This window comes from Delphinus delphis, chromosome 6 (assembly GCF_949987515.2).
Source record: "Delphinus delphis chromosome 6, mDelDel1.2, whole genome shotgun sequence".
NCBI lineage: Eukaryota > Metazoa > Chordata > Mammalia > Artiodactyla > Delphinidae > Delphinus > Delphinus delphis.
In genome coordinates, this window is record NC_082688.1 from 4,249,332 (window position 1) to 4,277,084 (window position 27,753).

At 44.1% G+C, this 27,753-nt stretch overlaps 1 protein-coding gene across 4 annotated transcripts; it reads left to right on the forward strand.

The window, feature by feature from the left end:
* Positions 1-103: 103 nt before the first annotated feature.
* Positions 104-27,150, forward strand: TTF1 (transcription termination factor 1). 4 transcript variants are annotated; one of them, XM_060013899.1, is made up of 11 exons: positions 104-131; positions 3,620-4,633; positions 5,964-6,190; positions 7,745-7,930; positions 8,865-8,943; positions 12,249-12,379; positions 15,443-15,677; positions 18,175-18,264; positions 19,875-19,940; positions 24,158-24,243; positions 25,355-27,150. In XM_060013899.1, the coding sequence occupies exons 2-11, from the start codon at positions 3,627-3,629 to the stop codon at positions 25,474-25,476; spliced, it is 2,229 nt and encodes a 742-aa protein (XP_059869882.1). In that variant the 5' UTR covers positions 104-131; positions 3,620-3,626; the 3' UTR covers positions 25,477-27,150. The 4 variants fall into 4 exon arrangements, 3 of the variants coding, with proteins under 3 accessions (XP_059869882.1, XP_059869881.1, XP_059869884.1); XM_060013898.1 differs by having other exon boundaries at positions 25,140-25,479; XM_060013901.1 differs by lacking the exon at positions 25,355-27,150 and adding an exon at positions 24,391-24,844.
* Positions 27,151-27,753: the final 603 nt, after the last annotated feature.

Genomic DNA, 27,753 nt, shown 5'->3' on the forward strand with positions numbered 1-27,753 from the left:
GCCCCACAGCCAGCGAGCGGCTACGGCAGCGCTATGCCGGAGGAAGGCGGGACGGAAGTGGCGCAAGCCACTTCCGCTTTCACGACACCAGCACTTCCGGATTGGGAGGCAGGAGGCGACGCGTTCTGAAGGTAGGTGAAAGCGCCTTATAGTTGCTCCGGCTTTTTTCCCAGTTTGCGTGTCTGAACCGAGCGGTGTGTGGCTGCTGTCTTCACCTCCCCGGAGGCCCGCCTTTGGCCCAGGTCCCCAGGGCTGAGGGTGGCGCCTGTTTTCTCCGCAGCCTCTCCAAGCCCCTCCACTCGGGAACCTCTCGTTCGTTCCTCCCTCTCAGCCCCGGAACGCCCACCCCGGGGCAGAGCAGGGTCTCCAGGGCACCCCAAAGTGGGGAGGGGATCGGGACCAGGCTTGGGCAAGTCCCTGCACGGCGGGAAGTGGTATGTTCCGAATAAGTGTATATCCATATATATCGAACGCCGGGTAACCGTTTGGGAACCCGACGGACGAGAAGATCCCAGCCGTTAGGAGGCCGGTTATGTCCCAACGGAGCGAAGTGCTGTAGGGAAGCAGCTGGACTGTTGAGAAACATTGTAACGAGAAGGCGGGACCCAGAAGAGAAAGTGAGGTTCAAACTTAGACCAGTTATAGCGCAGAAAGGTAACGGAGGAAAGACATTCCTGGGAAAATGAGATGCTTTTGTAAGGTCCCTGATGACGAGAAGGATCATGGTGTATTCTGGGAACGGAAAGAAGACAGGATGTCTGAAACCCAGGGAGAAATGAGAGGTGGAGGGGTAGGCATGGACTAGACTAGATCATGAAGGGCATGGTAGGTCTGTAAGGATTTGGGACTTTATCTTAAGAATAACGGAGGGACTTCCCTGGTGGCGCAGTGGTTAAGAATCTACCTGCCGGTGTAGGGACACGGGTTCGAGCCCTGGCCCGGGAAGATCCCACATGACTCAGAGCAGCTAAGGCTGTGCGCCACAACTACTGAAGCCCGCGCACCTAGAGCCCGTGCTCTGCAACAAGAAAAGCCACGGCAATGAGAAGCCCGCGCACCGCAACGAAGAGTAGCCCCCGCTCGCGGCAACTAGAGAAAGCCCACGCGCAGCAACGAAGACCCAACACAGCCAAAAATAAATAAAATAAAATAAACAAATTTATAAAGAATAATGGAGAAGCCATAAGAAGGTTTTAGTGGGAAGTGACTATATATTTAAAACGTGGTGCTGAGTTCAAGAGACCAGAAGGAGAAGCATACAAGTATTTACAAAAAGAAAGAAAGAAACTAATGGAAGGTAAAAATATTAAAAGGAATTATCTGCTCTGTTCATTGTTATTGAGAGATCCTGAGGGAATTCCCTGGTGGTCCATTGGTTAGGACTCAGTGCTTACACTGCAGGGGGCACGGGTTCGATCCCTGGTCGGGGAACTAAGATTTCCACCACGCCACGCGGTGCAGCCAAGGAGAGAGAGAGAGAGATCCTGAAAGATGGGCCAGGAAGGTATCTCTTGAATTTAGTGGCGCGAAGGTCATAGGCGCTCTAACTGGAGCAGTCTCAGGGGGGAGTCATGGAGGTGGAAGCTGCAAAGAAGTGGGTTAAGAAGGGGTTTCTGTGCATCTCTGGGTGACACCAGGGAGGAAGGCCTTAACCAAAGCTCTTGGTGCCTCCGTTGGAGGTGAGATCCTGGGGCTGGTAGATTTGGTTTATAGGTATCAGTCCACATGTTTGTTGTTCCCCATCCTTCCAGCTAGACAATTCTTATAGCTTCTTGACTACCTAGGAGAAAGTAGGTACCTTCTGTAGAAAATGTGCTTAAGCATTCAGACTTGAAAGACCACTGACACAGAGAGGTCTCCAGGATCTGTTGTTAAGTGGAAATAGCAAAATGCAGATCAGAATATACAGATGCTACCTTCTCTGTGAGAAAGGAGGGGAAATAAGGACGGATTATTTTGATGTTTGAACCATGTAAACGTATTACCTTTAGTATTACTTTTAGTCGCAGAGAAATAAAATCTTAAAAATTGAAACCCAGAAGCAATACGGAGCAAGGAGAGTTGTAAGATGTGTTTGTATATATTTTTAACCATGTCTTTTGTGAAGTACATTTCCATTCCTGTACTTAAACTCCAGAATGCACATGCTCTGTATAAGAATTGACATTGGAGCCTTATTAAACTTCATTCCTACTTATTGCAGAACTTGGACTTTTTGTTGGACACTAACAAGGCCCATTCAGCCTCTTTCTCAAAGAGGCGATCTTCTAGTTTGAGGTCAGTGGATACTTGATGTCCCCGCTCTGAACCACAGCTGGGCTAAATGCTACAAAAGAGAAATAGTTTGCTATGAAAGTATATCATTTGGGGAATGGGCCAAGCTCAAGGGGTCAGAAAAGGTTTCTTTCTTTTCTCTCTCTCTCTTTTTTTGGTAAATACTTAAAACAGTACGTTTACATCCTTCAGTTGCTTGTTTTAACACTTGTGGTTTTTTAAAATAAATTTATTTATTTATGGCTGTGTTGGGTCTTCATTGCTGCACGCAGGCTTTCTCTAGTTGCAGCAAGCGGGGGTTACTCTTTGTTGCAGAGCACGGGCTCTAAAGCACAGGCTCAGTAGTTGTGGCGCACGGGCTTAGTTGCTCTGTGGCTTGTGGGATCTTCCTGGACTAGGGCTCGAACCCGTGTCCCCTGCACTGGCAGGTGGATTCTTAACCACTGCACCACCAGAGAAGTCCTTAATGCTTGTTTTTAAGTGAAAGCAGTCTGCATTCTTGTTCTGCCCCTTGCTTTTTAAAAAGTGAACTATTTCAGTTCACTTTAAAAGAGTAGACAAAAATATAACAAATACCCCTGTACTCATTACTCCAGTTAAGAAATAAAAGATTACAGATGTAAGAGAAATTGGCTCTCTACTTGTCCCTAATCCCTGAATTTACCAGTTATAATCCCCATGCTGTATTCATAGTTTTACTACATATGTATCCATTCAGGAAAGATACATGAAACTTTTTTTGTGTTTTAAATGTAATATACATGGCATCATAATGTATATATTCTCTTAACGTAATATACACGGCGTCATAACATTTATATTCTCTTAACGTAGTATGCGTGGTATCATAATGTTTATATTCTTTTAAAGCTTTCTAGAAGAAGCAATGTTCAAGCCAAGCTCTGAAGGATGAAAGGCGGCAGGGAGGGGTAGGAGACAGCGGAGAGCAGCCCAGAGAGAGAGGGAGTCGTGATTTATAAGACCTCAAGCCAGGGAAAGGATTGGAGCATGTTTGGGGAACCAAAAAAAAAAAAAAAAAGGCATGTGTAGCACAGAGTTTGAGAGGAGAGGTAGAAGATGAGGCCGTGGGGGAACAAGGGCCCGATCACGGCAGAGCACTGTTCTCAATTAACTATTTTTTTTTCATATCATAAAGGCAGTGGAACCAGACAAGTGAATTACAGTGAGCTTGCTGCGCATTTCGAATAATAGAAAATTTATAATCATGACTCCAGCCTTGTCATTTGTTCTGCAATTTCGTTTTTGTGTGATTTTTTTTTTTTCTCCTGAGGCTAATGTTTAAAATGCTCTCAAAAATAAACCATGTGGTTCCGTTTCCCTATAGGAGTAAAATGGAAGGAGAATCAAGCAGATTGGAAACCCACACTCCAGGTTTCGTCAAGAAAAAGACTAAGCGTTCTGTACATAAGGAGAGACATGGGAGGCATCCCCATGAAAGTTTCAGAGACTCCTCCCTGGCAAATGAACAGGCTGACATAACTAAGGGTAAAAAAAAGAGAAAGGATGCCCAGCGTCTTGTTTCTTCTCCTTTGAAAAAATCAGAAATTTGCGATGAGACTGAAAAGGCCGCTTCTATACCCAAAAAGAGTAAAAAGAGAAGAAAAGGTGCTTTGGGGGTCGATAAGGAAGCAGGTGTTGCGTACGTCCTGGTGAATAAAGAAAACATTGAGAACACACCAAAGAATTTTACAAAGAATGTCGATGTCGTTTACATTGATGTAAGCAAGGAGCGAAAGTCAACAAAAGGGCCTGAAGCAGATGAACCGCATTTAGTTACTACGTCACATGAACATGAGTCAGAACTGCATGATAAAGTTCGGGAGAAAAAGCAGAAAAAACATCGGAGGAAAGTTGCATCCTGTGATGCTGTCCAGGAAAGTCTGGGTGCAAGCATTACCCTGCCCGGATCAGAATCCCAAGAGCAGGAACCCCAGCCTCCCATGGGCCGAGAAGGTGAAATTGCGCAACTACCAGTGTCTGCAGATCAAAGCAAGTCTAAGAAAAGAAAGAGGAAGCATGCAAATGACCAGGAATTTGAGGCCTTGCCTGCGCCTGAGAGCGCTGAGAACATATACTCAGAGGGATTGCAAGTGATTGGTGAGGTCGGGACTGCAGGGGGCAATCAGGAATCCAGTGGCCTCAAGAAGAAGTCTAAGAAAAGGAAGAGAAGATCCGTTGATACTGCCGCGGCACCTGGTGGTGATTTTTCAGTCCTCAGGACGAACTCTGAGGACACGCTCTTTGATTCAGTGGAAGGTCATGGTACCTTGATTGAAGAAAGTGTGAAACCCAGACCACAAGAGGAGAAACCCCAGGCCTGTTCAGAAGAGGTGCAGAGGTAATGTGCGGGTGTTGAGCCTTCTGATGGTGTGTGTCTTGGGTGTGAAGTCTGCCGGTTGCCTCTTTGTTCAGCACGGCCATAGTAAGTGGCAGAAATCATAGAGAGATAGACCACCAAATGTATAGGATGTCGTGTACATTTAACTGAGTAACTTGGCAGGTACCTTCCGTTCTTCACGTATAAAGTAAGGCAGTTAGAGTCTGTTTTCACTAAGAACTACTCCAGCCCTGAAACTCTTTGTATAAGTTTAAAAAGAATTTTAAGACCCCACAATTACCTTGTCTATATGTACAGAGATAGGAGAAAGGATCAGAGAACTTAGAATGTTACAGAACAGGAAAAAAACTTGAATTAGGGTTCTCCCTAATAAAAGAAATTTAGATATCCTTATTTATATAATTATCATTTAAGTATACTGGCCGATGAATAGATGCAGGACTTTTTTTTTAAGGCACTTTATTTCAGTTCCTGGGAGTCGGGACAGGTTTTTCCCCATTTCTACTCTGTGACTTTCTTACATTTGCTAGATTGTCCTGGCTTAAAATAGTTTCACATAGAAGTTAAATGGCAGAGGGCCCAACTCACATCAGCCTCTGTGCCTTCTCATTGGGGACATTTTTAGATCACTGATAACGAGGCAGGAATGTTCTTGGCCTGTGGTTCTTAACTTGTTTGGGGCTGTGGACCTGTGAAAGCTGTTGACCGTCCGCGCAGACAAATGCGTACCGTTTTGTTTCTGTTTTGTTTCAGTTTCCTGTCTGGGTGGTTAGCTGATGCAGTTGGCTAAGAGCAGCTTTGGACATCTGGCCGGAAGTCTGTGCGAGTGAATTAGTGATAGATACCTAGAAAACTATGTTTTCTTTATACTGCCAAGGGGAAAATACGTGGGCATTGTTAACTGCAACGAAGCAATTGTAACAATGTAAACCCTGAATATTGACTTAACTAATTAGTAAGCATTATTATAAAACATAACTCATTGTGGGGGGGGAGGTGTCTTGAGTATCCATGGGCCGTAGAAGAGGGCTGAGCTTATCAGGAAGTCACTATCTGAAACAATACAGTTGAGAAATTGTAACATAAGAAGCAATGCCTGGTGGAAATAGGGCTTAGGGCAACATGTTTACCTTCCAGGCAGCCTCTGAGGTGTATCCAAGTTAGTAAAGCTACATTAAAGAGTTCAGACATCACAGACTGAATCAACTCCAAGATCCCTTCCAGCTTTAATGCTGTTGTAGTCAAAGGGAGAGTCACTGTAAGAAAAGAATCTGAAAGCCATTAGGGCACGTGACCTGTCAGTGTTAGTCAATCCAGTTTTTCTCCTTAGATTAGAACCTACAAATGAAGAAGAAGGCAATTTGGAGTCGGCTAAAGATCCTGAAACCAAGTATTTATCTGAAGATTCGAGAGATTCAGATAATTCAGACGTGGATTTGGATTCTGCTGTGAGGCAGCTCCAGGAGTTCATCCCTGATATCAAGGAGAGGGCTGCCACTACAATTAAGCGAATGTATCGGGATGACTTGGGACGCTTTAAAGAATTTAAAGCCCAGGGTAAGCTTGTGGAACTTGAATATTTGTTGAACTTTTCTATATGCGTAACTAGCCCTGGCTTTCTTTTGTGAGCGATTCAGATTTATAGATTCACAAATATAAATATATTTATATTTTATTTATATAAATTTATATATAAATTTATTTATTATTTATAAATAAATAAATTTATATATAAATTTATTTATATAAATAAATATAATTATATATAAATAAATTTATATATAAATTTATTTATATAAATTTATTTATATAAATATAAATATAAATTTATATTTATATTTATATTTATATAAATTCAGATTTATAGATTCACAAAAAGCATCCCTTAGCTACTTTCAGCTTTATCTCCTTCCAGAATCCTTGTCTGCACCGTAAAATTACCAAAATGAAGTGCACTAGTTTTCCTCTTCTTTGCCCAACTTCTGGTAGGGGAGGCGAGGAAAAACGGGGCTAACGGATCCAGTGATCCACAGACTAGAATATCAAGCCCGGAAGAAGACGGGGAGGAGGTTAAGGGCTTGAGACGCTGGGAGGGGGGCACAAGTGAAATCAAATTAAAACACGCACATCAACATCGTCAGCTTCGATGAGGTGTAATTTCAAGGATATTAATTTGAGGGTGAGCTGGTTGTAGTGGGCATGGCTTCAGGCAACACCCAGCTTGGTCTCCTTCTTGATTTCACTGTGTTACAAGAACCTCCCAGAAAGCTTATTGGGTTTCAGAATGAACTACAAATGTAAGGTTGTGTACTGCAGGTGAGCAGTACTTACTGATGAGGATCTGCTGTGTGAGGCCCAGTGCCACTGGTCATTGAAAAAAGTAAAAAGAGGGGCCTTAGCCTTATGGAATTAATCATGTTGATAAGATTAGTTTTTTTAAAAAATAGACAAATTGATCAAGAAAAACACAATTTACAGAGAAATATCTATAGAAGGACCCCGTTTTATTTCTGTATTCTGTGTTGACATTTTTATGAGTACGTATTTTATAAAAGATTTTTTAAACAAGTCTAAGATTAGGAAAATGTACTGTGTAATGCAGTCAGTAATAATGAGACTTCAGTGCTTTGAGTTATGACGAGGAATAGAACGTAAATTGCAGTGACATTGTCCCCACCTCCCCCGAATATATATACGTAGAGAACATACATGTTCAGGTTTGTGCCAACCAGTTCCCAGCACTGCCTTGCGGGGAGGAGGGGCAGACGAGAGTGAAGGGGGGGGCTTCTTTTAAACTTTTATTTCAATACTGTTTGAATTTTTAATGAATATCTATTACTGTTAATTTATTTTTTAAACAACTGTAAAAAGGAACTGATGACACAAGAAAGGTCACGTTGGAGTAGGATGACCAGGGAAGACTTTGGGAGGACAGTGTGGTTTAGAGCGAACTCTGCAGGAGAGCGAATGTCAAGGGCACAAGCGGGGGCTGCTCCCCGATAGGTAGGGAGGAGCTGACGGGTGCTGTTGTAATTGCTAAAGACCAAGCGGTGGTTCGCTTTCATTCATCGTTGACAGTTGTGTACCTTTTTCTCCTGCCCCAAATCCTAGGTGTCGCTATTAAATTTGGCAAGTTTTCCGTGAAGGAAAATAAGCAGTTAGAGAAAAACGTGCAAGAATTTCTGTCTCTGACAGGAATCGAGAATGCAGACAAGCTGCTGTACACAGACAGATACCCAGAGGAGAAATCTCTAATCACCGACTTAAAAAGGAAATACTCGTTTAGATTGCACATTGGTAAGTTTAGAACTGTGGCCTCTTTGACCATCCATAGCCTTCCAGCCTTACACAGATAACCGCGGTGAGTACTGAGCACAGTGCCTGGCCCGTCCAGTACATGCAGTGCATGTTAGCTGCCGCTACGTTAATAGTATTTTTATTGCCAGCCTATACGTTCAGGGATTTGGAATGTGTTCATGTCTCCCAAGAATAGTGCTTTTACAGATTTTCTAACAAATTAGATGATCAGCTTCCAGCTTTCCTACTTGGTAACCGTTACGGTTTTGGTCTCTCTTCTTGTCCTCTATTGTGTATTTTTTGCACATACTGCACAAAGTACTCTGGTATACACCAGAGTCTCTGAAGTTTTTTAAGTAGAGCCGTATTTGTGCTTTGAGCTAGAACCCTCCTCTTGGAGGTATCCTGGGGAAGTTAGAAGGTCATGAAGCAATGTAGGTTTGGACTGGAAAAAAAATCTCTCTTGATTTAAAGAGGATAATTTCTTAGGTGGAATGCACAAAGAAAAACAGAACAATGAGCCCCTGCTGGGGGATCCTTTCATCTTTAGAGTGGCAAAGCAGGAAAAAGCTTATTCATTTGCAAAGGTTTTTTGTTTATCTTATGGAGAACTGCTGGAGTGTGTCCTCCACCTCCAGATTATGTTAAAATCCCTTTGCCTAATAAGGGTCTTTTCCATGAATTTAGTAGACCAGAAGCTAGAGCCTCTACATGCTAAGCATCTAGTTTTCAGAGATCGCCAAGGAAACTGGGGATTTTGTATATCTGCTCCCCAAGACGGCTTTCTGCAGGACATAGGAAACTGCAACCTCCACCTGGGGTCTAGGATAGCGCATGTTGTAAAAAGGGGCCATTCTGGGTTTCTTTTATAATCACGACTGCATTTCATGCCACGCTCTAGTTGTCCCTCTGACCACCTCTCTTCCGACTTTAGGTAAGGGCATTGCCCGGCCCTGGAAACTTGTATACTACCGAGCAAAGAAGATGTTTGATGTCAACAATTACAAAGGCAGGTAAGAAAAAACTTGAGCAGAGCATTTCTCTAGTCTTTGCTGATACTGTAAATCAAAATGTACACAACAAAATCGTGAAGAGTTTCGTGTGTGAGACCAGATGTGTCGTCAGGTGTGTGTCTCCAAAGACCCGTTGAGTTTCCACCTCTTGAATAAATCTTCTGTCGTCTTCCCATTTCTAAATCCCTGGCTTCTACTTCATGCTTTCATTTTAGCATTCTCCATGCGCTGCCTCTTAGCGTCACCCGTGCAGTTTTCTCAGCAGCCTCCTAAGTTGTCAGCTCCTTGTGAACCCACACGTTCCTTCTCAGTGTGATGTGTGCCCTCCAGCACTGAGCCCAGTGCTTTGGGTTTTCAGTAAATATTTGAAGGTGGGGGTGAGCACTTGTGTGAGGTCATGTAAGTGTGATTCGGCAGCCTCAATGCAGAGCTTCATGTGGCAGTGGCCATTCTCTCCTCCCTTTTTTCCTAAATAAAATGCCCAATTGTGGTCTGTTTCCAACATTCCAAATAAAACAAATGTAGACCGAGCGTCAGTGGTGGGTAAGCACTCTGCTTAAGGACAAAGGGATGAGGGAGAAGGCATCAGCTCCTACCCTTGAGGGCCCAGACAGCCACCTAGGGCTCAACTACTGATCTCACTTCCAGGAGGCAGATGGAGTGAATCTGGCAGGGCCAGTTGGGTCCTACTTAGCGCCGTGATTTTAAATCAGGACATAGGTACTATCAGAACTTAACATTGATATGACCTTGGCTTCTTTTTAAAAATTTTTACCAAAAGAAATAAACCTGAAGTAGAGGAAAGATGCCTCCACACAGACTGAAACCTGCCCTCCCTTTTTCCCAAGCCCCTGCTGTGTACTTTAAGGAAATTCACTAAAGATGACATTTTAAATGGGACCAAAAAGATGCTTTTGGTAAATGAATGAGGTAACATGTTCTTCTACCTGTTACATCACTGTGGGAAATGACATTTTTCAAATAATGAAAGTCTGTCATTCTGATAATAAAGTTCATTCATTGGTACCATATTATTTGTGTTGCGATGACCATTTACCCTTAAAGTATTTTTCCAGCTTAAGGAACTCTTAAGTGAAAAAACCATACAAAGTCAAAAATCAAAGAATTGTAAGTCTCCAAGGGGCCATGGGGGTCAGTGCACCTGCTTCCTCATTTTCGTACACTCTGTTTTTCTCTCATGTCCTCTTTTTTGTTGCTTCAAGGGTACCTTTAAGTCGTGTTTGAAATCTCAGGAAGACCCTGCTTTCCGTATAAAGGAAACTGCTAAAAAGCTTGATTCTTAATGGTGAAGGATTTCACATCTCTATTCACCATGCTCTGCATTTTAGATACATTTCTGAGAATGCTAGGATCTTACTGTCCCACGTAGTTGTGGATCACCCTCATTAGAAATGGTTAGTATTTTACTAGGGCTGCTTTTGTGTTGCATTAGTAATAACATAAACTACCACTTCTGGCCCCTCTTCCTCCCCCCAAAAAGGAATTATAAAATGTCATAAAGATGGCTTTTTCTTCCCTTAAACATTTAAGATGTTTAATCTCAAAATCCACATATAGTGCACTTTAGTTCTTTTCTTTTAATATATTTGCTTTTATGTGGGATTCCTGCATCTTAACTTCCTTAAACTGTGACAGATTTGTGCTAAGGCATCTGTCACATCTTTTTTTTTTTTTTAATGACAGCTGTCCTTTTTTTTTTGCCTGAGTTGGGTCTTTGTTGTTGCGCACGGGCTTTCTCTAGTTGCGGCGAGCAGGGGCTACTCTTCGTTGCAGCGTGTGGGCTTGTCATTGCGGTGGCTTCTCTTGTTGCGGAGCACGGGCTCTAGGCGCACGGGCTTCAGTAGTTGTGGCTCGCAGGCTCAGTAGTTGTGGCGCACAGGCTTAGTTGCTCCGCGGCGTGTGGGATTTTCCCAGACCAGGGATCGAACCCGTGTCCCCTGCATTCGCAGGCGGATTCTTAACCACCGCGCCACCGGGGAAGTCCCTGTCACATCTTTATTGAGCATCTGTTGTCTGTCAAGCATTACGGGTACCAAAGTGTAGAAAACTGGCAGGGTCCCTGCCCTCCGAGGACTTCCCCTCCAGAGCTGTGCTGTCCATCCATGTGACCACCAGCCTCATGTGGCCATGGAGAACTTGAACTATGGTTAGTCCAAGCTGAGATGCACTGAAGAGTGAAGTATACAATGGACTAGAAGGCTTGGTGTGGAGAAGAGAGTGTAAAGCATCTCATTCATACTTCTAGGTTCTGATTACATCTTGAAATGGCTGCGTTTTTAATATATGGAGTTAAATAAAATATGGTATTAATTCATTAAAACTAAATAAAATTAGGGACTTCCTTGGCGGTCTAGTGGTTAAGACTCCGTGCTTCCACTGCAGGGGGCGTGGGTTCGATCCTTGGTTGGGGAACTAAGATCCCACATGCCGCATGCTGCCGCCAAAAACAACCCACCAAAAACATGGAAGACAGAGTAGAATGGTGGAAAGTGGTCCTTGGTGATTTGACTGAGCTCCCGGATTAAGCTAACCCTAGGGCCCACCTGTATCTGGACTTTTCAATTGCCTGAGCCAATAAATTATCTTAAAAAAAACTAAATAAAATTAATTTTCCCCTGACCACTAGAAAATTCTAAATGACATCTGTGGCTCATATTTCCATTGGCCAGTGGTGGCCTAGACGAAGAGTCAGATAAACCAGGGAAGCCACGAGTGTACAGTTGCCAGTGGTGACGGGGGCAGTGAGAGAGCAGCAGAGTGTCCTGTGGGAGAGGACAGCAGGACACCTCCAACCCAGGCGGTCAGGGAAGCCCCCTCTGAAGATGCCCCATTTAAGCTGCTTCTGAAGAGCTTGCAGCAGCTGTCCAGCGGTGGAGGGCGGCCATTCCCACCACAGGTCTAGAGGCTCTGAGGTGAGAAAGGCCGATAAGGCCAATGGGGCTGAACTTAGGGAGCGCCGAGCTTTGCAGGCACAGTCAGAAGTTTGGGTTTTATTGTGTGAAGCCTTTATGGGTTTGGCTGGGGAATAACATGATCGGATTATTTGCCCTGGCCTCTGTGTAAATGAGCCAGGGACTGCGGTGACCGACTTACAGGATGCTCATGGTTGAGATGCCGAGACAGGAAGTATCTGGGCTCAGGTCCTTGGTAGGACTGCGCTGAGCAGGTTTCCTGACAGCCCACCCTATACGGCTTCTCCCAGCGTCGCAGCGTGCTGCAGTGAGAATAGTGGTTTTAAGCTTGTGGTTAATGCTCAGCTGTGATCTGTTTTCCCTTCCTCTTAGGTATAGCAAAGGAGATACCGAGAAGCTAAAGATATACCAGTCCCTCCATGGAAACGACTGGAAAAAGATTGGCGAGATGGTGTCTCGAAGTAGCCTCTCTGTGGCCCTGAAGTTCTCCCAGATCAGCAGTCGTAAGTCATGGTCTCTAGAGCCCACCTGGGTGAACGAATCAGCCCACAGCGGCCCAGGGCCCAGGCATCACTACAGGCCTGTCTTCTGAGAGAGTCATCACTTTTTCAGCCATTCTCTTACTGATTCATTTATTTCTCCATGCATATTGATGCAACCTTAATTCACCAGACTGATTTCTGCCACACCTTATTTCAGTAGCTTTCAGTGTGACTCCAACTGCCAGGTAAACTGAAACCCACTCAGCCGGTGGGCAGGAGAGCCTGGGCCACCAAGATCCCTTCCCCCAGGTGGCCCGGGAAACCATCAGAGGGAGGGCCTGTTAGCCAGGGACGTTTCCCAAAACCAGTGTCAGTCATCTCTTTTCTCTTCTCCTCTTTCATAAAAAGCTTCCTTGGTTATCTTCTTCACCTTAAAAAGTCCCCAGTTGCTTTCAGAAGACAGTCCTTAGTGGGTGTTAGCTTCAGCCCAGAGGCTCACATGCTCTGGCTCTGCAGGCAGAGCCATGCAGCGGGTCCCAGACAGGCGTCTGCGTGTCCACACATGGTAAACTCTGAGGTGGTGGAGACCACGCCTTTTGTGCCACCAACTCTGGCCACCGGTGCCACATGAAGACTCAGCGCAGCCAATTCTGCCAGTTTCCAAGAAGTAAAGCAAACATCTGGATTTGCATGTGTGTGTGAAATCAAGATCTTTTTTTCTTGGGACCCTCTTTTTTAAAATAAATAAATTTATTTATTTATTTATGGCTGCGTTGGGTCTTCATTGCTGCGCGCAGGCTTTCTCTAGTTGCGGTGAGCAGGGGCTACTCTTCATTGCGGTGCGCAGGCTTCTCAATGCGGTGGCTTCTCTTGCTGTGGAGCATGGGCTCTAGGTGCGCGGGCTTCAGTAGATGTGGCACACGGGCTCAGTAGTTGTGGCTCGTGGGCTCTAGATCGCAGGCTCAGTAGTGGTGGCGCACGGACTTAGTTGCTCCGTGGCATGTGGGATCTTCCCGGACCAGGGATTGAACCCGTGTCCCCTGCGTTGGCAGGCGGATTCTTAACCACTGCGCCACCAGGGAAACCCCTCTTGGGATTCTCTTGATTTTTAAATATTCATCCAAATTGTTATTGGGGAAATAGTAACAATAACATTCTGTAGGCCAGATCAAAGATATCTGTAGCCTGCCAGCTTGCAGCCTCTTCCTTAGCATGACTGTGAGCATCTAGACAAGAAGAGCGAATCGTAGAAGCTTTTGATGCCCTGCTCCAAGGACTGGCTTTAGGAATTCACAGGTGCCGGGACTTCCCTGGTGGTTCAGTGGTTAAGAATCCACACTTCCACTTCAGAGGACGCGAGTTCAATCCCTGGTCGGGGAACTAGGATCCCACATGCTGCAGGGCAACTAAGCCCATGCTCCGCAACTAGAGAGAAACCTGCGCACCACAACGAAGGTCCTACGTGCTGCAGCTAAGGCCGAACACAGCCAAATAAATTTTTTAAAATTAAAAAAAATAGAAAGCTTAATGAGTGCAAAATATTAAAAAAAAAAAGAAAAGAAGGAAAAAAATAAATTCACAGGTGCCTTCTTCATCAAGTACCGTGGTGGCGTCATTGCAGCTGTTAATTTCACTCTAGAAACTCTTGGGGAGAGTTATGTATATAACATGAAAGTCGTTTGGTTATTCTCTTTCCACTAAATGTTTTGGAACCTCACAATTTCCTGCAGGAGGTATTACTCTTAGAAACAGGAAGAACAGCTTTTTCGAAGTTAAAAAAAAGATTGCTTTAAGAAAGGATGTTTTTCTTTGCAGTTGGTTGTGTGTGTGTGTGTGTGTGTGTGTGTGTGTGTGTGTGTGATTGGTTCTTAAAAAGAATCTGTGGCCACTTTCGTAGTTTCATTTTGATTTGCACGTAACTGATAGTTTTTTTTGTTTCGTTTTGTTTCGTTTGGCTGCATTGGGTCTTCATTTGCTGCGTGCGGGCTTTCTCTAGTTGTGGCGAGCAGGGGCTACTCTTTGTGGCGGTGTACGGGCTTCTCATTGCAGTGGCTTCTCTTGTTGCAGAGCACTGGCTCTAGGTGCGCAGGCTTCAGTAGTTGTGGCATACGGGCTCAGTAGTTCTGACACACGGACTCTAGAGCACAGGCTTAATAGTTGTGGCTCATGGGCTTGGTTGCTCCACGGCATGTGGGATCTTCCCAGACCGGGGCACGAACCCGTGTGCCCTGCATCGGCAGGCGGACTCTCAACCACTGCGCCACCAGGGAAGCCCCGGATTCTTAACCACTGCACCACCAGGGAAGTCCATAACTGATAGTTTTATGTTTGTGTAATTGAGATGTTGCCCATTGTCTTCTGAAAAGTGTCTGATTTATCTTTTTGTTTTTAAAGACTTTATTTTGGGACTTCCCTGGTGGTCCAGTGGTAAAGAATCCTCCTTCAGTTGCAGGGGACGCTGGTCGGGGAACTAAGATCCCAAATACCACGGGGCAGCTAAGCCCGCTCTCCACAACTGCTGAGCTCACGCACCCTGTAGCCCGTGTGCCGCAAACTACAGGGGCCATGCACCACAACTAGAGAGAGAAAACTCACACACCACAACTAGAGAGAAGCCCGTGCACCACAACAAAGAGCCTGCGCTGCAACAAAAGATCCCACATGCCTCAACAAAGATCCCATGTGCCACAACTAAGACCCAACGCAGCCAGAAAAATAAAGAAAATAAATAAATAAAGGGAAAAAAAGACTATTTTTCTAGAGCAGTTTTGGGTTCACAGTTAAAGTGAGAGGAAGGTACAAAGATTTCTTACTTATCTCCTGCCCTATACGTACACAGCACACCCCCCATTCTCAACACCCCCCGGCAGAGTGGTCCATTTGTTACAATCCATGAAGCTACCTTGACACATCTTAACCCCCCAGAGTCCACAGTCCACATTAGGGTTCACTCTTGGTGTTGTACCTTCTGTGGGTTTGGAGAGATGTCAAATGACAGATACCCATCATTATCATTTTGTTGTTAATATTGTGTTTGAAAGCAAATAAATTAGCAACTTCAAGACCATCCTTTTACGTCAACAGAAAGAAATCATGGTGCTTGGAGCAAGACGGAGACCCAGAAACTAATCAAGGCTGTTGAAGAAGTGATTCTAAAGAAAATGTCTCCCCAGGAGCTAAACGAGATGGATTCTAAACTCCAAGAGAATCCTGAAGGCCGCCTGTCAGTTGTTCGGGAAAAACTCTACAAAGGCATATCCTGGGTAGAAGTGGAGGCTAAAGTGGAAACCAGGAATTGGATGCAGTGTAAAAGTAAGTGGTAAGTTTGAGGCTTCTTACATAAATTTCAACAAGATGCATTCCCTGCCCGTCTCTCAGCAACTTCCGGAGAGGGGTGGACTGCTGAGGTTACTAAGAATATCTGTAACTACCACGTGGAAAGCCTTACAGTAGGTCAAGAATGATCCTCTCTAATCTGCTGCTCCAACCACTTCAATATCAGTAGCTGATTTAAGTTAGCATTTAGCCAACCCTGATTCATTGTGTGGCTTCTTCATAAAGAACTTGAACCTTTTGTTCTATTTATTTATTTATGTAATTGAAGTACAGTTGATTTACAATGTTGTGTTAGTTTCTGGTGTACTAAGTGATTCAGTTATGCATATATATTATTTTTTCATTCTTTTCCAATATAACTTATTACAAGATATTGAATACAGTTTCCTGTGCTGTACAGTAGGACCTTGTTGTTTATCTATTTTCTATATAGTAGTTTGTATCTGCTAATCCGCAATTTCAAATTTATTCCTGCCCCCTTTCCCCTTTGGTAACCATAAGTTTGTTCTCTGTGTCTGTGAGTCTGTTTCTGTTTTGTAAACAGAACTTGAATCTTCTTAATATTGAATATTGACTTCTGGTTTCTTCACTCTGTCCCTTTCTTCATAAAACCAGGTTGTTACCTATTTATAGCATGAAAAAAAAAATACAAAATTAACGTCTGAATATTTAGGAGGGAAATCACAAGCGTAGTGATCAGTAATAGCTCCACCTTTTTACTTTTGCTTTCTAATTCAGCAGTTCCTCTGTCTTCATCCAAAGCAGGGCAGTCACGCTCTTCATCCTAGAACATCTTTAGGTGCATCCGTCACAAAGAAGTAGTTTCGGTCCAGATCTTGCTGCATGTTGTTCGCCCGATGTAGCTTTTCCCAGCCCTGGAGGGTTTCTGATCTAACTTTCAACTGCAACTTTCAGCTGCAGCATGACAGCTTGAAGCAGTGGTTCTACAGCCCACGACCCAGGCCTCCTGCATAAAGGGAGTTTCATCATCTTGACCGTTAAAGAAGAATGAAATCCAGAGTGGGCGTGTTGTACGTTAAAAGCAAACTCCTAGATTATACTGTGTATTGTTTATATACCTTACAGTTCTGCTGTAGAGTATTTATTTTACTAGAAGACTACCCTCAGGAAATAAGCTCCAAAGGACAGATAATGTTTAGGGGGGGAAGTGTGTAATATGGAGGAACCAGAGCCCTTTCTCCCCCTATATCTTAGACTTAAAAACAGGAGTGGGGGCTTCCCTGGTGGCGCAGTGGTTAAGAATCCGCCTGCCAATGCAGGGGACACGGGTTCAAAGCCCCGGTCTGGGAAGATCCCACATGCCGCGGAGCAACTAAGCCCGTGCGCCGCAACTACTGAGCCTGCGCTCTAGAGCCTGCGAGCCACAGCTACTGAGCCTGCGTGCCACAACTACTGAAGCCCACCTGCCTAGAGCCCATGCTCTGCAACAGAGGCCACTGCAATGAGAAGCCCGTGTACCGCAATGAAGAGTAGCCCCCGCTCGCCACAACTAAAGAAAGCCCGCGTGCAGCAACGAAGACCCAACACAGCCAAAAATAATTAATTAATTAATTTTTTTAAAAAAGGAGTGGGTTATAAAGCCTCAGTTGGAAGATGATATGTCAGTGTCTTAAAAGGGCAATGATGAAGGGGAGCCGTGCTTCAGAATCAGCATAATTAAATAACATGCAAGGGTTCTCTTTTAATTTGAAGAAAAATGTAGGAAACTTGAATGCTGAACATAGATTTACTTCATGAAACATTGAAATGGCATCAGCGGGTACATTTCAAACCAGTGAATGTGGGTGGCTGTTAGTAAAAACAGTGTCAGTTTCTGTGTGTGTGCGTCATGTGCCTCCCTTCTCAAGAAAGTAAATGTTACAGCTCACGATCTGTCCATCACATTGTGACAAATTTCACTCTTCACGAGAAGCACTTTTTAAATATTTTTAATTGAGCTGCTGCTCTCATTAGGAACTTCAGGGAACCCTTTCCCTCAGCCATGAACTTTGGGCCTTAGAGGAATCATTGAATCATTGATGACTTTACTAAATCTGTGTAATTTGGTGTTTCAGCAGCTATAATGGTAATAAGAGCAATGTCTCTCTGTTTTATAAACAAGCAAAAATAAATTGAGTTTACACAGCGCCCTTTAGCACCTGCAAGCAGGCTTATTCTTTTTTTTCCTCCCCTTTTTTTAACTGTTTATTATGGAAATTGTGTAACACACAGCAACTTAGAACTCCTTGTATCCATCATTCATTTTCAATAACCATCAACTTTCTATCTCTTTATTTACCCTTTCCCACTTTAAAAAAATTAAAAAAGGTATATTCTTGATGGTGGTAAATGTTAGCAGTGATGAGTTGCAAAAGTTATAAAGTGGTTCTGAATAAGGACAATTTAAATGAGGAAAACAAAGGACATTTTAATGGAAACTTTACCCCGAAAATAAACTGTTTTTCTTTCTTTCAATGTAGGACGGAAATTCTAACCAAGAGGATGACAAATGGTCGGGACGTATACCGGGGAGTTAATGCCCTACAGGCCAAGATCAACCTCATTGAAAGGTACAGAAATAGAAAGTGACGACATTTTCTGTGTTCTTCTCTCTAGCCAAAGAGTAGTTGTTCAACAGCAGAATCTGCAGTAAGATCACCACGGTTCATATTCCTCTTCCAGCACTTTCTACGTGCATGACCTTGGACGTGTTTCCTACCTTTCTAGGTCTTGGGTTGTTTATCTTAAATGAGGATGATAATAACAGTACCTGCCTCTTAGTGTTATTGGCAGAAGAAATGAAATAATGCATGTAAAACGTAGCATGCACTCAATAAACATAGCTATTTTAGTCTTTAAGGCTTTCACATAGACATGGCTTACTTCTGTCCATTGGAAAATGGAGCTAAATACTTCAGGCCGAGCCCCACTGCTCTCTAGCACGCGTTAGTTGGTGTCACTGCTGCTTGGTCTTTAGTTTTGTCTTTGAGTTCCTGGTCCGTGCAGAGTCCTCCCTCCCCTGATGGACAGGGAGACATGGACCTGTTTTACAAAGTCAGCGAGTCTAGTGGAGCTGGGCTCGTGTCCAATGAGGAACAGCAAAGAGCAGAAGAAACCTTTGGATTCTGGCCGCCCTGTCCAGCTTCATTATTCTTGCACTCTGTCAGGAAGCCTGCTTCTCCTTCATTGGTGGGCTTCCTCGTTCTCCACGCCGGCCTGGCTGGGGTTGCCTTCCCCTTTTCTCCTGTACCAGAGAGACAGCAGAGACTAGCAGAGCCAAGGAGGCCATCTCACGTCAGGCAGGCCTGGGTTCCATTGTGGGTACCGCCTATGAGTCATGAAACATTGAGCCAATGACTCGAGCTCTCAGCCCTGATTCCTGGCCTGTGGAAAGGACATAATCCCCTAGCTTCATCAGGTGATGTTGAGGGTAAATGGATTAGTGGGTATCAAGGTCTTAACCCAGTGTCTGTCACATAGTAAGTGCTGAGTACACATGTGTACTACTCTTGTGTGTCTACACTGAATGGTGAAGTTGTGTTTTTGGTTGGTTGGTTGGTTGGTTGGTTTTAAATTTTTTATTTATTTATTTGGTTGCGTCGTGTCTTAGTTGCAGCAGGCGGGCTCCTTAGTTGTGGCATGCAGACTCTTAGTTGTGGCATACATGTGGGATCTAGTTCCCTGACCAGGGGTCGAACCCGGGCGCCCTGCATTGGGAGTGTGGAGTCTTAACCACTGTGCCACCAGGGAAGTCCCTGTGTTGTTTTTTTTTTTAAATTGAAGCATAGTTGATTTACAATGTTGTGTTTAATCTTTGCTGTACAGCAAAGTGACCCAGTTATACATATATATATTTTTTTCATATTTCATTCTTTTCTATTATGGTTTATCACAGCATACTGAATATAGTTCCTTGTGAAGTTGTGTTTTTTACTAGGCTTGGTGGGAGATGCAAAGGGCTCAGGAGGAGGAAGCGTGATTTTTTTGGTCTGTAGCTCACCCCATGACCTTGGGCTGACCTTGGGTTAGGATGCCAGTGACACTGGGCCTGTGTAACAAGGGAGCTGGAACAGGGGTGAACACGCTGAGACCTTCCAGCTCTTAATATTCTGTGAGTCCATGAAGATGTCCATCATGTTGATTTTTGGCTTGAAAACTTAATTTTTATTTTTTCTCATAGGTTGTATGAAATAAATGTGGAAGATGTTAATGAAATAGACTGGGAAGATCTTGCTAGCACCATAGGGTAAGGCCATTTGTTTAATATCAAGCTAATGAAAAAATCAGAGAGGAGTTCTAATAAATGACTGCCTCTCAGATTTGAAGAACAGGACTGAAATTCCTGCTGCTTATGGAACTCATCTATAAATTGTATTTGTGTATATATGTATTGGGAACGCCCTGTCTAAGTACCGGACCAGGTAAATCAGACCAGCCCTCCCTCCGCTCCAGCCACCACCTCCACCCCAAGACACCTGAGGAGAGTGAATGAAATGTGTGCAGAGTCTCTTAAAAGCTTCATGGAGCACACCAGCTATGACTGGGACAAAGAACCCATGGTCCCTTTGCCCATAATTAGCCTTCTACCATTTGCCACGTTGACTTTATCATCCCTCCCTCCCTCCCTCTCCCACTCCCTTCTACAAGGGAATAGAATTCTTTCCCTTAACCGTTTCAGTGTTAATGGTGGACGACATGTCCTCAGCAAGGCTGTTACTCTGCATCAGCACAGTGATGGTACTGAGGGCACCTGACACTGATGCACTACTATTGTCTAAAACACAGTCCCCATGCAAATTTCACCCAGCGTCCCAGTCGTGTCCTTTATAACGCTTTTCGCCTGATTTAAGATCCAGCCCAGGATCTGTCTCCTTAGTGTCTTCTAATCTGCAGAGTTCTTCTGCCTTTTCTTTTTTTTTTTTTAATTATTGGAGTATAGTTGATTTATAATGTTTCAGGTGTACAGCAGAATGATTCCATTATAGATTCTTTTCTGTTATAGATTTTTTAAAATTTATTTATTTATTTATTTTTGGCTGCGTTGGGTCTTCATTGCTGTGCATGGGCTTTCTCTGGTTGGGGCAAGCGGGGGCTGCTCTTCATTGCGGCACGTGGGCTTTTCATTGCGGTGGCTTCTCTTGTTGCGGAGCATAGGCTCTAGGCCCGTGGGCTCAGTAGTTGTGGCTCACGGGCTCTAGAGCGCAGGCTCAGTAGTTGTGGTGCACGGGCTTAGTTGCTCTGCGACATGTGGGATCTTCCCGGACCAGGGCTTGAACCCATGTCCCCTGCAGTGGCAGGAGGATTCTTAGCCATTGCGCCACCAGGGAAGTTCCTCTGTTACAGGTTATTACAAGATATTGAATATAGTCCCCTGTGCTATACACTAGGTCCTTGTTGTTTATCTGTTCTATATACAGTAGTGTGTATCTGTTAATGCCTTTGTCTTCTATGACGTTGAAATTGTGGGAAAATACAGGCTGGTCGTTCTGGAGAACTTGCCTCAGTTGGGGAGTTTGTCAGACGCTTCCTCACTGTTGGATTTGGGTTTTGTATTTTACGTGGGAATCAGTCACGGGGGAGGCTGTGTTTCTGTCACCAGGTCACATCCCATCAGGAGGCATGTGGTTCTGATTTTGATCCCCTGGCTCTGGCGGCCTCTGCCACACTGCCCCACTGTAGAAAAGGAAGTTTTTCTCTTGGTGAAAAGAAATGGCCACGGGGAGATCTTTTGAGACCACATCAAGCTGCTGCTCGTCTTCGGTTTCCCTCAGGGGTTTTGGTGTGCTGTTCATTCGCATCTCTCACCCGAGGAGTGAGATGTCCTCAGTTGCCGCTGTCTGCCTTCATCGCTGCGGTCCTTGCATTTTCAATCAGTTCCTGCCACTGGAGGAGAGGCCACCACTCGGAAGACCTGAATTCACTGCTAGCCAAGCAACCGAGAGCTGGCTGGCAAAGCACAGTCTCTCTAAGCAGCACACGTTGTTGAGCATCGCGGGGCTCAGGGTTGGTGGGCTTTGGGAGGTGGGGATGTTGAGGGACTGTCTGGCCTTTAGTTCGGGAAGGGTGCTGAGGGCAGCAGGGCTGCCGCAGCCTGGCTGCCTTTCAGAAACGTGGCTGCTGGTGTGAGGTTGTCACTGATCCATTAGGAAGGGTGTAAACTGGTTCTGCTGGTTAGTTATTTACACCTCAGGATTATGGACAAAGAACGATCAGTCCTTTTTTTTTAAACTTGAGAATTGGAATCTTTTTGTGGCAGGCCCTGTTGGGAGCCACAGACACATGCCCGTGATTCCAAACCCTTTCCTCTTCTAGCTCGTCTCAGGAGTGGGGCACCAGCTCTTGGGTTTGTGGGTCCCTGGGAGGGGAGGGTGTTAGGGGCTTTGAAGGAAGGGTATCCTGCTGTGTACCCCACCAACTCCCGTCCTAAGAAGTATTCATGTCGACATGTCCCTCCCTGTGTAATATCAAACCGCTTTTGAAAAATCTGACTTTTCCAATAAATGTTTGTGTATCTTGTGACATTGCCTCAGATCACATTTCTTAAATTGAAATGGGTTTTTAATGATTTTAAGTAGAATTATATACTTAGATATTGATTGTTCTGGTTAAGGTTTAGAAATCTCAGAGCTGTTAAAACAGACATCATGGCATCCAGTCAAATACCATTGGAAATAGTACATCCTCAAAGCTTTAATAATGAGTTAAAACAGTGAAAATAATTAAATTAAAAGTTCGGTCTCTCAGGTTCTTTAAGCCTCCCTTGTGAATTATTTAGGCAGGATTTTAAAGAAAGCATCTCCACCTAATGAGATGTAACACCTACTTTGTCTGAAAATGTCCAGATCCGTTATTGTTACTTCTTGAAGCCTGAGCTTTGATCTGCAGAACAACCTGGACGCAGGGCGCTGTGGGAAGAGGGAAGGCATAGATGCCCTAGAACTTGGGCTTTGCAGTCAGATGGACCGGGCGTCAAGTCCTGGGACTCTGCTCATCATTTAGCCAGCCTTGGGCAGGTCATTCCCTCCCTTGCCTCCACGTCGCGGTTTCCTCATCTGCGCAGTGGTTTAACAGGACCGTGATGAGGACGACAGCAAGGAGACAGTGCGTGGCACGCAGTGCGCACGTGGCGGGCAGCTGCTGCCATGAAGAGGCAGAAAGAGCCCAGCCGTCTTGTACTTCCACATACCTAGCAGATCCAGTTATTCCCACTAATCATATAACAACTAGATTAATTAGTCACTGAAACAAATATGCCACACTTTTATGGCTTAGGAAGTGAGTGCCCAGGAAGTGAAGTTAGTGATTTTCACTTTAAAAAAATATTTAAGATGTGGTTGTTTCTGTCCTACTTATTGTAAATGGAAAATGGATTTGACTCACCAGAATATCGTAAGCATCCACTTTATTTAGCTTTGTAAAGTAGAAAATCCAGACCCCTGCCTTTGCATTGTGACAAATATATAGTTATCCTAAATGTAGTGGTTAAGAGTGTAGGATCTGTGAAGTGTTGCCATTGGCAGCAACATGGATGGGCCTAGAGATGATCATACTAAGTGAAGTAAGCCACACAGAGAAAGACAGATATCATGTGATATCAATTATATGTGGAATCTTAAAAAACTGATAACAAATGAACTTATTTACAAAACACAAATAGACTCACAGACATAGAGAACAGACTTATGGTTACCAAAGGGTTAGCGGGAGGTAGGGGGGTAAATTAGGAGTCTTGGATTAACATATACACACTACTGTATATAAAATACATAAACAATAAGGACCTACTGTATAGCACAGGGAACTATACTCAATATCTTGTAATAATCTATAATGGAAAAGAATCTGAAAAAATAATATATATATATATGTATAACTGAATCTTTCTGCTGTACCCTTGAAACTAACACAATGTTATAAATTAACTATACTTCCATTAAAAAAAAAGCTGATATCAAAAAAAAAGAAAAAAGTAGAATTCGGAGTGGACCCAATTGAAGTCCCAGCCCTTCCCCCCTTATTCACTGTAAGATCTTGGCCATCTTCTCTCGGTTTCACCATCTCCAAAACGAGGGATAAGCGTAGGAGCCCCCTCGCAGAGTGGTCGTGAGGGTTATTTGTTGCTCTGCGGAGAGCCCTCAGGGTGGGGCTGAAGACAATGTTAGCATGAGCCCCTGTGAGCTAGCGTTACACCTTGTCTTCCCAACTGGTAGTTTAGATTGTTCTAGTTTAGACAGAATTCGTCTTGTTGTACTGCTGGTTTTCTTCCTTTTGTGTGTGTGTGTTTAACCAGATGAACAATAGCTTTTCATATGTGTCTTATTTTTCTCACATGTGTAGACATGAGGATTAAGAAAGCTGCTTAGATCTGTAGACCACCCCTCAATCAATGCACTTAGTACACAGGACTGAAATGATTAACTTTTAAACTGCCACTAACTTTTTGACACCTTTTCCTTTCTAAAGGGATGTTCCTCCATCTTATGTCCAAACTAAATTTTATAAGCTGAAAGCTACCTGTGTTCCCTTTTGGCAGAAGAAGACTTTTCCAGGTCAGTATTTTCGGTATCTGAATAATAAAAGCGCAGCACATGGGGACACACGCTGGTAGTGTGACCTTGGGTAGTGACTTCTGGGAACCTCAGATTCTTCAAATGGAAAACGGTGAAAATTGGCAAATTATAACCCCTACCTGACAGGACTTTCAGAAGTACTAAATGAGATAATGAGCTTGAAAAGTGTGGTCACCAGGCTGCCGGGCGTTTAGCAAGCACTGGGTGAGTAGCTGCGCGTGCTTCTGGGTTGCACAGCACACGTGCTCACGTGCACACGCTCACACCACATGCCTGCACACACACTGATCCACAAAAAACTGGAGATACAGTTTCTTCTCTGCAGCCATTTGTAGGTGGTTTACATATGTAATTCCCAAACCTGGAGTATCAGAGTCAGGTGGGGAACTTGGGAAAAAGGTACATACCTGGGTCTCATCCCAGACCCAGTCGATCCTAGTCTCTAGTCTGGGTCCAGAGGCTAGGTTTTTCTCTAACAAGCTCACACGTGAGTCGCCAGTGGCCTGCCCAGCATCACTGTTTGGGAACCGCTGGTTCGGGTAACACTGCGCCCTGCAGTGTGTGACAAAGTGCTCCTTGCGTTCAGCAGACACCACTTCCTGGGTTTGAATCCTGGCTTCGCCCTCCTGACTCTATGACTTTGGATGAGTTTCATAATGTCTTTATGCCTCATTTGAAAAACGGGTGAACAATGGTGCCTACCTCATAGGATTTTTGAGAGGATTGAATGAGTGACTATGAATAAAGCAGTTAGAGCCAGGTCTTGCACACAGTAATGCCAGTAGCAATGCGTTGTCGTCATCCGCACCGTCTGTCCTTTGACCGTGGGAAGAGGCTTTGTCAGATCATCTCAAGATTCAATTTCTTTTCTTTAGAGATTATAGACTACCTTTATGAGACTAGTCTACCGTTGCTTAAAGAAAAATTAGAGAAGAAGATGGAGAAAAAAGGGACTGAGATCCAGACCCCGGCAACCCCCAAGCCAGTCTTCCTGTTTCGAGACATCTTTTATTGTGACGATGACAGTGAGGGAGAAGACGGAGATGAAAAATGTTAAGCGGCTGATACTCTCTCTTGTCCATTTTTCTAGGTCTGGTTGTGTTTATATACGTGTCAATAAAGCTATTTTCACTATTGATTTTACTGAAGAAGGTGCAACAGCCAAAGGAAGGGTATGAAAATAATAACATATTGTGGAGCATTAAAAATTGATTCACATTTCATATTCAAGTTTGTCTGAATGTGAAAAGAAAGGCAAGTGTATGAGTTGATTTAATATTTTCTGTGCTATTATATTGAAAATAATTACAACTAATGGTTTTCATACAACAGCAGGATCCCAAGTCCCTCTAATGGCAGCAGAGGGTAGTCATGTCCGACGAACAATTTCTTTTTTTTTGGCTGCGCCACATAGCTTATGGGATCTTAGTTCCCCACCAGAGATTGAAGCCAGGCCCTCGGCAGTGAAAGCGCAGAGTCCTAACCCCTGGACCGCCAGGGAATTTACCCCAATGAACATTTTCATGATGTGGATTCAACTATACGTGCATTCAGCAAAAAAGAGAATGTTTACAATTTTAATAATGCATGCCATTTTGCTTTCTGTTTTTCAATTGTTTAGATGTATATTTTAGTGTGTGTGCGTTTTAGGTAAGTGGTACAGGGAAGTTTGTGTTCCCGCAAACTGGTTTCGGTTCCCATGTGCCTGTCATGGTGTGCGTATCTCATCTTCCTGAGTGTGATTCTAGTGTTTAAAGATAGGTATTTTTCATACAAGATGCCCTCTCAAAGCCAGTCACAGAATTCATCTGGTGTTGAACTGGAAAAAACAAAGAAACCAGCAATCTCTTCCATTGCTTCTGGAAAAACTGCCTCTGTTAGGCTTCCCTTGCTGGCAAGGGAAATAAAGTGCCCAGGCTTCTAGCCTCATCTGTACAGGGGAGAACATAGAAAGGAAGGTGTGGGTGAGCAATATCCCATAGAGTGAGGCCACCCTCTGGGCCAAGGTGCAGCACCCTTGTCTCCTGAGTGTAGCATCGTGATGTGTGATGTTGGTCAATTCATCCACAAAGCTAGGCATTTTTCCAAGCTTGCCGTCATCAGGGAAGGAAGAATACAGAGAAACAAGTTTAGGAGTCCTCAGTCACCAGTATATCCACAGCACCTATCATGGTGTTGTGCAAATAATAGACACTCGATACATATTCAGGGAACAAATGAGTATTTACTTTTTAAAAATTTATTTATTTATTTTTGGCTGTGTTGGGTCTTCGTTGCTGCACGCAGGCTTTCTCTAGTTGCTGCGAGCAGGGGCTACTCTTCATTGCAGTGCGCGGGCTTCTCACTCTGGTTGCTTCTCTTGTTGTGGAGCACGGGCTATAGGTATGTGGGCTTCAGTAGTTGTGGCCTGTGGGCTCATTAGTTGTGGTGCACGGGCTTAGTTGCTCCGCAGCATGTGGGATCTTCCTGGACCAGGAGTTGAACCCGTGTCCCCTGCATTGGCAGGCGGATTCTTAACCACTGCGCCACCAGGGAAGTCCCAGAACAAATGAATATTTTCTTTTTAATAAGCATTTTGCGTTTAGTCACCTCCTTCTATCTGTCAAACATACCGATCTCCGGGCTGATGGGAATATAAATTACATGTTCCTTTTGGAGGACAATCCGGTAGAATACATCAAAGCCTTAAGAATGTACATATTCTGAGATCCAGCAGTTTCACTTCTAGGACCTAAAGAAATAATAGAACTAGTGTAAAAGAATGGCACATTTATAATATGAAAACTAGAAAAATATAAATGTTCTTTAATAGGAAATTTACTATATATGATGGTATATTCCTAGAATGGAATATTAGGCAGTAATTAAAAATGATAATGAGGGACTTCCTGGGTGATGCAGTGGTTAAGAATCCGCCTGCCGGTGCAGGGGACACGAGTTCGATCCCTGGTCTGGGAAGATCCCACATGCCGCAGAGCAACTAAGCCCGTGCACCACAACTACTGAGCCTGCGCTCTAGAGCCCACAGGCCACAACTACTGAGCCTGTGTGCCACAACTACCGAAGCCCACGCGCCTAGAGCCCGTGCTCCACAAGAGAAGCCACTGCAGTGAGAAGCCCGTGTACCACAACGAAGAGTAGCCCCTGCTCGCAGCAACTAGAGAAAGCCCATGCATGGCAACGAAGACCCAACACAGCCATAAATAAATAGATAGATAAATAAAAATTTTTTAATGATAATGATAGATTTGGTTAACATACAAGGTAAACAATATAATGAACTAAAATACATACTGTTTTTCATTCAGAAGTGTACATATTATCTTCTTAATTTTGTAACAGTAAAAAAAAAAAAAAAATAGGGACTTCCTGGTGGTCCAGTGGTTAAGACTCCTTGCTTCCAATTCAGGGGGCACAGGTTCGATCCCTGTTGGGGGAACTAAGATCCCACATGCTGCGTGGTGCGGCCAAAAACGAAAAAAAAAAATT